The 12,453-nt window shown below is 42.9% G+C and overlaps 1 protein-coding gene across 2 annotated transcripts; it reads left to right on the forward strand.

Annotated features, from left to right (window-relative positions):
* Nucleotides 1-6,697: 6,697 nt before the first annotated feature.
* On the forward strand, nt 6,698-12,438 carry dhx40 (DEAH (Asp-Glu-Ala-His) box polypeptide 40). Of its 2 annotated transcripts, XM_035792148.2 has the most exons (18): nt 6,698-6,821; nt 6,977-7,176; nt 7,324-7,469; nt 7,667-7,786; nt 7,943-8,179; nt 8,655-8,721; nt 8,810-8,941; nt 9,132-9,231; nt 9,327-9,413; nt 9,500-9,682; nt 9,804-9,884; nt 10,109-10,266; nt 10,382-10,496; nt 10,608-10,716; nt 10,833-10,927; nt 11,007-11,076; nt 11,196-11,424; nt 11,672-12,438. In XM_035792148.2, exons 1-18 carry the CDS (start codon nt 6,757-6,759, stop codon nt 11,791-11,793), a joined length of 2,316 nt encoding a protein of 771 aa, XP_035648041.1. In that variant the 5' UTR covers nt 6,698-6,756; the 3' UTR covers nt 11,794-12,438. The 2 variants fall into 2 exon arrangements, with proteins under 2 accessions (XP_035648041.1, XP_035648042.1); XM_035792149.2 differs by having other exon boundaries at nt 6,733-7,176.
* Nucleotides 12,439-12,453: the final 15 nt, after the last annotated feature.

Raw genomic sequence — 12,453 nt, forward strand, 5'->3', positions numbered from 1 at the left:
GCTGCTGTCCGATTCAAACTGTAATCCATTAAATGAAGAGTTGATGCGCTGCACACTTTTTTTAATAGCATCATTTTGTATATTTGGGCTTGGGGAGGGTATCAAGTCAGGTCTGGTCGGGTCATAAGGCTCAAGTCAAGTCATTGGTGTTAAAGTGAAAGTCAAGTCCAAGTCATCATATTTGTGACTCGAGTCTGACTCAAGTCCAAGTCATGTGACTTGAGTCCACACCTCTGAACAGTGTGTGAGAACTCAGCATGGAGACCCAAAAAGAGGAAGCAAAGGAGGATTACCCACTACCAGCACTAAAGAGTGAGGGAATTCTACAGGCTGAGCTGAGGTTTGCCAAAGGTAATGTGAATTTGTTGATGCAAGGACATCAGTTCAACATTTAGTTGTATTGTGTGTTCAAGGTTTTTATTTGTCATGTTTTAATACAAAAACATGAATTGTGTATTTCCAGTGCACACACATTAAAACTATTTAATAGGTTCAGCCAATTGCTATATATTGTGAGCAATTTGACTCTTGGTTGTGTTCTCTCCCCAGACTCCTGTTACATGTACACTACCGTTAAAAAGCCTGGGTTCACTTAGAAACGTCCTTGTTTTTGAAAGAAAAGCACTTTTTGTTTTGTCCATTAAAATAACATCAAATTGATCAGAAATAGTGTAGCCATTTTTTATGTTGTAAATGACTATTGTAGCTGGAAATGGCTGATTTTAATGGAATATCTACATAGGCATACAGAGGCCCATTATCAGCAACCATCAATCTGTGTTCCAGTGGTATGTTGTGTTAGCTAATCCAAGTTGATCATTTTAAAAGGCTAATTGATGATTAGAAAACACTTTTGCAATTATGTTAGCACAGCTGAAAATGGTTGTTCTGATTAAAGAAGCAATAAAACTGGCCTTCTTTAGACTAGTTCAGTATCTGGAGCATCAATATTTGTGGGTTCGATTACAGACTCAAAATGGCCAGAAACAAAGAACTTTCTTCTGAATCTCGTCAGTCTATACTTGTTCTGAGAAATTAAGGCTATTCCATGTGAGAAATTGCCAAGAAACTGAAGATCTCGTACAACGCTGTGTACTACTCCCTTCACAGAACAACTGTCTCTAACCAGAATAGAAAGAGGAGTGGGAGGCCCTGGTGCACAACTGAGCAAGAGGACAAGTACATTAGAGTGTCTAGTTTGAAAAACAGACGCCTCACAAGTCCTCAACTGGCAGCTTCATTAAATGGTACCCGCAAAACACCCATCTCAACGTCAACAGTGAAGAGGTGACTCCGGGATGCTGCAGTAGGGATGACCAGGGATGTTCTCTTGGTAAGTATGTGAATTAGACCAGATTTTCCTGTCCTGCTAAGCATTCAAAATGTCACGGGTACTTTTAGGTGTCAGGGAAAATGTATGGACTAAAAAGTACATTATTATCTTTAGCAATGTAGTGAAGTAAAAGTAAAAGTTGTTAAGAATATAAATAATAAAGTACAGATACCCCCCCAAAAATGACTTAAGTAGTACTTTAAAGTATCTTCACTTAAGTACTTTACACCACTGATAACACTTTATCCCCCCCAGTTAGACTTCCATTGTGATACAGATGTCTGTAGAAGATCCAGCGGCTCAACGCTCTGTAACAGAAGTAAGTTTAAGTAGGTCCTATTATTGAGTGTAGTCTGGCCCAGGAGTGTGAAGGTGAACGGAAAGGCACTGGAGCAACGAACCACCCTTGCTGTCTCTGCCTGGCTGGTTCCTCTCTCTCCACTGGGATTCTCTGCCTCAAACCCTGTTACTGGGGCTGAGTCACTGGCTTACTGGTGCTCTTCCATGCCGTCCCTAGGAGGGATGCATCATTTGAGTGGGTTGAGTCACTTACGTGATCTTCCTGACTGGGTTGGCGCCCCCCCTAGGGTTCAGCCGTGGCGGAAATCTTTGTGGGCTGTACTCGGCCTTGTCTCAGGATGGTAAGTTGGTGGTTGAAGATATCCCTCTAGTGGTGTGGGGGCTGTGCTTTGGCAAAGTGGGTGGGGTTATATCCTGCCTGTTTGGCCCTGTCCGGGGGTATCGTCAGATGGGGCCACAGTGTCTCCCGACCCCTCCTGTCTCAGCCTCCAGTATTTATTCTGCAGTAGTTTATGTGTCAGGGGATAGGGACAGTCTGTTTTATATGGAGTATTTATCCTGTCTTATCCGGTGTCCTGTGTGAGTTTAAGTATGCTCTCTCTAATTCTCTCTCTTTTTCTCTCTATCTTTCTTTCTCTCTCGTTCTTTCTCTCTCTCAGAGGACCTGAGCCCTAGGACCATGCCTCAGGACTACCTGGCCTGATGACTCCTTGCTGTCCCCAGTCCACCTGGCCCTGCTGCTGCTTCAGTTTAACCTGTTCTGCCTGCGGCTATGGAACCCTGACATGTTCACCGGACGCGCTACCTGTCCCAGACCTGCTGTTTTCAACTCTCTAGAGACAGCAGGAGCGGTAGAGATACTCTGAATGATCGGATATGAAAAACCAACTGACATTTACTCCTGAGGTGCCAACCTGTTGCACCCTCGACAACCACTGTGATTATTATTATTTGACCCTGCTGGTCATCTAAGAACATTTGAACATCTTGGCCATGTTCTGTTATAATCGCCATCCAGCACAGCCAGAGGACTGGCCAGCCGTCATAGCCTGGTTCTTCCTAGGTTCTGGCCTTTCTAGGGAGTTTATCCTAGCCACTCTGCTTCTACACCTGCATTGGTTGCTGTTTGGGGTTTTAGGCTGGGTTTCTGTACAGCACTTTGTGACATCAGCTGATGTAAGAAGGGCTTTATAAAGGAATTTTATGTATTTATTGACTTATTATCAAAGCGAAGTAAAGTGTTTACTTTGCTTTGGAATAGGTCCCATTCTCTGAATACATGTGTTATCAATAAGTCCCAAGTCTATTCTCCCTAGAGTGGCGCAGCGTTCTGAGGCACTGCATCTCAGTGCTAGAGGCATCACTACAGACACACTGGTTTGAATCCAGGCTGTATCACAACCGGCCGTGATTGGGAGTCCCATAGGGCGGCGCAAAATTGGCCCAGGGTTGGCCGGTGTAGGCCATCATTGTAAATAAGAATTTGTTCTTAACTGACTTGCCTAATTTAAAAAAGGTTCAATAAAAAATAATAGGGAGGAGGCAAATAGGAGTGCTGAGAGAACAACAAAGGAAGAGTGATCTGCAGCACACCATTGTCCCTGGTGGACCTGTCATCCTTCAGGTGTAAATAATTTGGGACACACTTGCTCTTGTTTTATTGATTGATTTATGTTTGCCATAGGCAAGACCAAAAATTGCTGTCCCTGCAAAACTAGAATAGTCCCAGTAAACAAAATCATGTTGAAAAGATGTGTAAAATACATATTTTCCAGATGTTGAAGTTAGGTTCAATTTAGGTTCTGAATGGAAGGTGAAAAGTATGTTATGTATGTTTAAACTACACATTTTACAGGAAGTTGAAAACGCATATTTTTCAAACATTAAAAAATAGGTATTTTCCAGAAGGTGAAATAAGGTTCAGTTCAGAAAGAAAGTTGAAATTGCTTATTTTCCGGATGTTGAAATCAGGCTAATTTTGGTTCTGAATGAAAGTTGAAAATTTAAAAATATAATAAAAATCTTTCTTTGGGCCAAGTCAAGGCTGGTCCAGACCTGACATAATCTGAACTAAACAAAGGAGCCTATGATTGGTTCAGACTTGGTCCGGACCAGACCAAAAATCTATGTCTGTGGACTTTGAAATCAAGGCTGGTCTGGACCGCAAAATATCGGAACCAAAAGAATACATCCAAAAGGCGTCAGTGTCAGTCCATACTTTACTGAGGTGTAGCCTGCAATGTTGCCTTAAATCAAATTGTATGAATGCCCATCTATGTGGTAAGCCTACTATTTGTAAAACACCAAGAAACTATGTCCAAAAGTTGTCGTCTCTTGACTACTGGGGTGTAACCTACCATGTCGCGGCAATAGAATTTGATGAATTCCCATCCATGTGGTAGGCCCACCATTTGTAAAACAGGCCATTGCATTGGCTTTATTAGTCCTGATTCCTTTGATTAAACAATTTGGATATTTAAGCTCTGAATATCAGCTCCCCAACTTTATCAGGAGTAATCGCAAGGCTATTTGTAATGTGTTTACACAGCGGTAAAAATGCGGAAGTATTTTATTATTCACTGTGATCAGCTTGTCAAACATTGACGGATGCAAACTTGAAACCACTGATCATGACAATGGGGTGAAACTCCTGGACAACAGTTGTGATTGTCCCTTCCATATTGTCCATTTTACTTTGACCTGTCCTGTTTTTAGGATATGTTGTTTGTTAACATGACAGCTCATGTTAATTTATTTGCACGAAAACATCCTGTGACGTACTGCATTATATATATATGCCATTTAGCAGACGCTTTTATCCAAAGCGACTTAGTCTGTGTGCATACATTCTACGTATGGGTGGTCCCGGGAATCAAACCCACTACCCTGGCGTTACAAGCGCCATGCTCTACCAACTGAGCTACAGAAGGACCACATTAGCATTGAGGCTAGCTTTTTCAAACAGAAATTTGCATCATGTAGCACTAATTCCAAAAATGTTTGGGACACTGTAAAGTCCATGGAGAATAAGAGCACCTCCTCCCAGCTGCCCACTGCACTGAGGCTAGGAAACACTGTCACCACCGATAAATCTATGATACTTGATCATTTCAATAAGCGTTTTCTACGGCTGGCCATGCTTTCCACCTGGCTACCCCTACCCCGGCCAGCAGCTCTGGACCCCCTGCAGAAACTTGCCCAAGTCCCACCCGCTTCTCCTTCATCCAAATCCAGACAGCTGATGTTCTGAAAGAGCTGCAAAATCTGGATCCCTACGAAGCAGCTGGGCTAGACAATCTGGACCCTCTCTTTCTAAAATTATCTGCAGAAATTGTTGCAACCCCTACTACTAGCCTATTCAACCTCTCTTTCGTATCGTCTGAGATCCCCAAAGATTAGAAATCTGCCGCAGTCATTCCCCTCTTTAAAGGGGGAGACACTCTAGAACCAAACTGTTATAGACCCATATCCATCCTGCCCTGCCTTTCTAAAAGTTTTCGACTCTGTCAATCACCACATTCTTATCGGCAGACTCAATAGCCTTGGTTTCTCAAATGACTGCCTCGCCTGGTTCACCAACTACTTCTCAGATAGAGTTCAGTGTGTCAAATCGGAGGGCCTGTTGTCCGGACCTCTGGTAGTGCCTCAGGGTTCAATTCCCGGGCAATTTTTTTTTCTCTGTATATATCAATGATGTCGCTCTTGCTGTGGGTGATTCCCAGATCCACCTCTATGCAGACGACACCATTCTGTATACATCTGGCGCTTCCTTGGACAATGTGTTAACAAACCTCCAAACAAGCTTCAATGCCATACAACACTCCTTCCGTGGCCTCCACCTGCTCTTAAACGCTAGTACAACTAAATGCATGCTTTTCAACCGTTCACTGCCCACACCTGCCCGCCTGACTAGCATCACTACTGGACGGTTCTGACTTGGAATATGTGGACATCTACAAATACCTAGGTGCCTGGCTAGACTGTAAACTCTCCTTCCAGACTCATATGAAACATTTCCAATCCAAAATTAAATCTAGAATCGGCTTTCTATTTCGCAACAAAGCATCTTTCATTCACGCTGCCAAACATACCCTAGTAAAACTGACTCTCCTACTGATCCTCGACTTCAGTGATGTCATTTACAAAATAGTCTCCATTACTCTACTCAGCAAACTGGATGCAGTCTATCACAGTGCCATTCGTTTTGTCTCCAAAGCCCCATATATATACAGTGCCTTGCGAAAGTATTCGGCCCCCTTGAACTTTGCGACCTTTTGCCACATTTCAGGCTTCAAACATAAAGATATAAAACTGTATTTTTTTGTGAAGAATCAACAACAAGTGGGACACAATCATGAAGTGGAACGACATTTATTGGATATTTCAAAAAATTTTAACAAATCAAAAACTGAAAAATTGGTTATCCCAAGACCAATGCAGTGTGATCACTGTAAAGTAAAGTTTTTGGTCATGTTCCAAGTGTTTGCAGAAGGGAGAAACCGAGATGTCCAAGTTGTGGAAAATATAATATAATGTGTTATAAAGTGATGAAAATGTGACATGTTGCAATTGTGGTGGGAACCGTGAAGCCACGTCTTTTGAATGCCCCACAAGGGTGAAAGAAAATGTGGTGGCCAAAGTCAGGGCTGTCCAGAGCATTTCATATGCAGCAGCTGTTAAAAGGTTTGGGTTTGAATGGTGCTCCTGAAGAGTCCATGGTGGTGGATAAGCCTTCACTGCAGGCTGCAGGGGTTGCCTTTCACCAGCAGGACCCTGATATTTTAAAGGTTAAGAGGGTGGACTTTGTGTCTTTGTTGATTAATGGCACTGACAAAGTGGAGAAAAGGTCCAGGAAAATATAGAGTTATTTGGAAAATTCTCACAAGCTGTACCACCCTCTCAGGCCCTAAAGCCTGATAAGGCACATATGGAGATTTGAAAGAAGGAAGAAGTGTACGTTTTGTTTTTGTCAATTTACGATTTTTATTTGGGTTCATTTTTTTAATACACCTTTTGGGGTTGTAGTCACCCATAAAACCCACAGAAGAAGAAGAATACTTTTTCAGATTTGGGGAAGCGGCTTAAAATATAACGTCAGGGTAATTTGCCAACGACAGGGACCAATGAAAACTCAGAATGCATTGCGTCCGGAAGTTGCTGTGTTTCGTCGTTTTGCTGACGGAAAAACGTGTGTAATTTAGAATTTTACGACCTAAAAGTTAGAATATTGTGTCGGAGAGTCAACTCTATATAAGTGAGCAGTTATGTGTTTACTCTTTGTTAGTGTATGCGTGTAATATACGCTATTTGAACCAGCTTTTGTCATCATTCTCCTTCGTGTAGTTCAACAACAATAGAGTCCATAATGTCGAAAAGGACGAAGTGGGATACCAAGGGAGATTTAAACGAATCAAAGAACCTGCCGATCTATCAACACAAGGCCACACTTCAGCAGGCTGTCAAAGACAATTCATTCTTGGTTGTCACTGGCGAGACTGGCAGTGGGAAAACGACTCAACTTCCCCAGTACTTGCATCAAGCAGGTACGTTTGTACCATGGGACCTGTGTCTACAGAATAGAAAATTGACTCGAAAGCCCTATACCCTTTATTATAGCCTTTGTGTATGAGCTGTCCTTATAGAGAGGTCTGAAAGGTTTGGATAGGCGTTAAGTTGTATTTCTTGTGTAGGATTTTGGGGTAATGGCAAGATTGGCATCACCCAGCCTCGGAGAGTAGCAGCCATCACTGTAGCCCAGAGGGTATCACAGGAGATGCACTGCAGTCTGGGTAGGGAGGTCGGATACCAAGTGCGCTTCGATGACTGCACGACACAGGTGAGAGAGCTCCATGACACCTACCTAGTTGTCTGCTTAAATTGATAATTCACATAAATTATTAGATACGCTTATATTTTAGGCACCTTGAAAGTGTTCTATGGGGTCTACATATTGTCACTTGAATGTAAAGATAATTAGATTGTAGTGTATATAAGAAAATGTGTGTCCCTGAAAGGAGATTTGTGTTTTGTCAGGACACGGTGGTGAAGTACATGACGGATGGCTGTCTGCTGAGAGAGATCCTGGCAGACCCTGTTCTGTCTCAGTACAGTGTGGTCATTTTGGATGAAGCCCATGAGAGGAGCCTTAACACTGTCAGTAATAGAGCCAACTACTTGAAAACAGTCATCTGATTATATCCCCAGCTCCATCCCTCAGTCGTATACCAAAACAAGTGGTGGGGCTGCTGTTTTTTCTGAAAAACAAATCCCAAATGATTAAACAGTTGTGTACTATGTGCTTTACTGCAGGACATTTTGCTGGGTCTGTTGAAGCAGACCCTCTCCAGTCCAGATAAGGCCTCTAAGGGTCGCTCTGTCCCCCTGAAGGTGGTGGTAATGTCAGCCACACTGGAGACAGACAAGCTCTCTGTGTTCCTGGGAGGCTGTCCTGTCTTCACCATCCCTGGAAGAACCTTTCCCGTCACCTCCAAGTTTAGCTGTGCCATAGGACCAAAAGATGCAGAGAGCTCTGTTTACGTTAAAGAGGTAGGGAGTGAGCTTGCTTATACTGACGTAGGCCTACTGTTAGTATAGTGTTAAGTATAGTGTATGATAATGCAATTCAGTGATTGTATCACCCCAGGATTTAGCTAATTTAAACTCTGCCATCAACACCATTTAATACTGCATACTCCTTGCTTTACATTTACATTTTAGTCATTTAGCAGACGCTCTTATCCAGAGCAGCATATAGTTAGTGCATTCGTCTTAAGATAGCTAGGTTGGACAACCACATATCTTAGTCGTTGTAAGTACATTTTTCTTCAATTAAGTAACTATCAGAGAAGTCATTGCTTGTAGAAAAAATAAAAAAGTAAAGCTGTGAGTGTTAGTTCACAAAAGGCAAAGTTGTTTATTTGATTATATTTCTTTTGCTCAATGTAGATTGTCTCTACTAAAATGTCTGTAAACAAATATGGGGGAAAACTTTGAGTATGAACAAACCTCTTGTCTGTGACAGGTTGTCAAGGTTGCATTGGATGTGCACACCAGTGAGATGGCTGGGGATATCCTTGTGTTTTTAACAGGTAACCTAATGATAATCTACACATTATCTCCAGAATGTGAATGTACTGATTACGGTTTAAAAAATTTCAATACAACTGTTTATAACAGGACAGTCTGAGATTGAGAAGGCCTGTGACATGCTGTATGAGAAGGCTGAATCCATAGACTACCGTTACGATGTGCAGGACCATAAAGTGGAGGGGCTGCTGATCCTGCCCCTGTACGGATCTATGCCCACTGGTAGGGTTTGGTGCACTGTCCGAGTACTCCTCACTGTGACATTCACACATAGAAAGACAAATTGAGTTCCCTTTCACACCCAAGTGAACACAGTTTAGCATGCCATTGGCTTGCTTAATCAAAAGTATAAAGTCATGACTCATTTAAACTCCTTTTTAAATAATATGAATGATTTGTGTCCTTCTCACAGATCAGCAGAAGCAGATCTTCCAGCCTCCCCCTCCAGGTATAAGGAAATGTGTGGTGGCCACCAACATTGCAGCAACGTCCCTCACCATCAATGGAATAAAGTGAGTCACCATAAGGCGTATCAGAGCAGCATAGAGCAATATTTATCCACAGAATGGCAAGGCCTCAAATTTAATGACTCATTTGTTCACTGCAGGTATATTGTTGACAGTGGGTTTGTGAAGCAACTCAACCACAACTCACGGGTTGGTATGGACATCCTCGAAGTGGTTCCGATTTCAAAGTAAGTCCCAGGAAGTCCCTGTTTCAGTCTGCTTCCTTTTGTTTCATGCCTAATGAACAAGACTGTAATGTTGTGTGGTGTTGTAGGAGCGAGGCCCTGCAGAGAGCGGGCCGGGCAGGGAGAACCTCCGCCGGGAAGTGCTTCCGGATCTACAGTCCGGCGTTCTGGGAGAAGTGCATGCCGGAGTACACAGTTCCAGAGATCCAGAGGACCAGTCTCACCGCTGTCATCCTCACACTCAAGTGCCTGGGAGTTCATGATGTCATCGGGTAGGTACAGCTCCACTTTCTCAAGTGCTCAGAGAAACCAGTGTTTTTTTTTGAGACTGTTGATAATGCAATACAATCCAACAAGTAATTTGAGGCCATTGTTGCTTGGTGTCTCTCTAAGGTTCCCTTACCTGGACCGTCCAGAGGAGAGGTTCATCCTAGAAGCATTGAAACAGCTTTACCAATGTGACGCCATCGACAGGTGAGAGATATAGACATACTGTATATCCGTGTACATCTGTCATTGTTTATACTAATCTTCACCAGATACATCTACAGCCACATAGGGATACAACTCTGCTGTTTTCTCCATCAATAACAGGGGAACCTACCACATACAGTACTGGCAGTTCTTCATGACTATCATAACTCAATCTTTAATAGCACTTGTTATCTTCTATCAATATCCCACTCCCCTGTCTGTAGGAGAGGTAAAGTGACCCGGCTTGGTGAGCTGATGGTAGAGTTCCCCCTGCCCCCAGGGCTGACCCGGGCCTTGCTCCAGGCTGCCTCCCTGGGCTGTGAGGACCTCCTGCTGCCTGTAGCTGCCATGCTGTCTGTGGAGAACATTTTCATCAGGCCAGGTGGACAATAGCAGCCTGAGGCGTTGGTTTAATCAATGAAGATGTGGTTATGTCAGAAATACACATGTATGCATCATGGTTCTAATCTAAGTGTTTGACATTGCTCTCTCTGCAGGCCATCCAGAGAAGCAGAAGGAGGCAGATCAGAAGCACAGGCAGTTGGGTGTGCAGGCGGGCAGCTGTAATGACTTCACCATGCTGCTCAGTGTGTTTGAGAAGTGCAAGGCCAGGTATACAATATTAACTCCTCTTAATGTATTTAATAGGCTCAATTATATGTTCACTGCATTCATGTTCATGGGTCTCCATCTAACATGAGCTTGTTTTGCTGCCTACTGTAGTGATGCCCCTTCAGCATGGTGTAAAGACAACTATATACACTGGAGGGCGTTAAAGTCAGCCTTCAGCGTGGAGACCCAGCTCAGAGAGATCCTCCTAAGACTACAAAAGGTCCGTTTGTTGCTTGTTTACATATCTTATTAGTTTTGGTGTGGCTAAAACTATGATGTGAAGCTCTGACCATTATATGTACAGATTTATAATCAGGGTATGTGCGTTGTTTCCAGAAGAGAGATTTCCCTATGGAGAAGTTTGATGGAAATAAGAGTGAGCTGTTCAGGAGATGTCTATGCACTGGTTACTTCACCAATGTGGCAAGAAGGTACGGCTTGTTTTAAAAAAAATCCCAGTTATGTTAAAAAGTCAAGAAAGATAACCACAACATTTTTGAGTTCTCTCAGGTCAGTTGGGAAGGTGTTTTGCACAATGGATGGGCATGGATCCATGGTTCACATTCATCCATCATCAACGGTAAATACTTCCAGAACTATATTCTGATCAATTCAGAACACTCCATAAAATCCCCAAAATGCATATTACACATCAGTCCCCATCACTCTGTGTGATAACCTGATTCCCCCTCCCCATAGCTCTTTGACCAGGAGGCCCAGCTCGACTGGGTGATCTTCCATGATTTGCTGGTCACCTCGCGGATTTACATCCGGACGGTGTGCCCCATCCGCTATGACTGGGTGAAGGACCTGCTTCCTAAGCTCCATGAGGTGGATGTGTACGAGCTGAGCAGCGTGGCCAGAGAGGAGGTGACGGACGAGGAGGTGGCCAAGTGGGTGACCAAGGAAGCAGCTAAAAGACAAACTGGTGGGTGATGGACTCTGGATTCACTGGTATAGAATTTTTTTAATGACATTTGATGTTTCTGTAGCTGCTCCTTTATCATTCAAAATAATCTAAAGATTTTTTAAATGGAAAATGTAATGAGCATTCCTATTGGACAAGCTAAGTTACTGTAGTGCCTCTTCTGTTCCTTCCAGGCCCCCCAAGTGATCCGTATGCTTGTTGTGTCTGCTCTAATAGAGGTTATTCTGTGTGTTTGGTTTATTTCCAGAGGGGTCTGCTGAAGACGTGTTCAAGAAATTGGAGAAACGGAATGATGAAAGCTCTGTGAATGATGCCCGTGCTCGCTACCTACAGAGAAAACAGGAGCGGCAACAAGGCAACGCATCGTGAGAGAGGAGGAGGACATTGGACACTTATCCTCAGGGGAAGAAAGACTCAGTTATTGGACTGACCAGGATAGAATAATCTCCACTCAGGGGTTAAAAGCCTGTCTGTTATAATAAACTGCACAGGTGTTGTTCTGAACAATGTTTTACAACACAGAAATTTGAGAGTTCAGGGTCAAACATGGTAGCTCAGCTGGTAGAGCATGGTGCTTGTAACACCAGGGTAGTGGGTTTGATTCCTGGGACCGCCCATATGCAAAATGTATGCATGCATGACTAAGTCACTTTGGATAGAAGTGTCTGCTAAATGGCATTTATTATTTTTATTATATTTAAACATACATCAATAATGGACTAGGTGCAGATAATGAATTATTGTAGTCATATCAAATGTTTTATGCTATGTTTTCTTTTAGTGGTGTATTTATCTTTTAGTTTCATACTTATCAACGTTTTTGTCTTGAGTAAATATTGCCAGTGGAGGGCCTCTGCAACCGTTCTCTACTGGTTTTAGGACAGTTACAGAATCACATACAGTTTTCAATATGTCACCCAACAGTGTTGTCAAATCAGCACATTAGAGAACAGGATAACCACGGGCCATTTATTTTGTACAACTCTGTCTCATGTAATAAAGGTTCAATTCGTATTTCCATGGCTTCAT

Source organism: Oncorhynchus keta, chromosome 18 (assembly GCF_023373465.1).
Source record: "Oncorhynchus keta strain PuntledgeMale-10-30-2019 chromosome 18, Oket_V2, whole genome shotgun sequence".
In the NCBI taxonomy this organism is placed as follows: domain Eukaryota; kingdom Metazoa; phylum Chordata; class Actinopteri; order Salmoniformes; family Salmonidae; genus Oncorhynchus; species Oncorhynchus keta.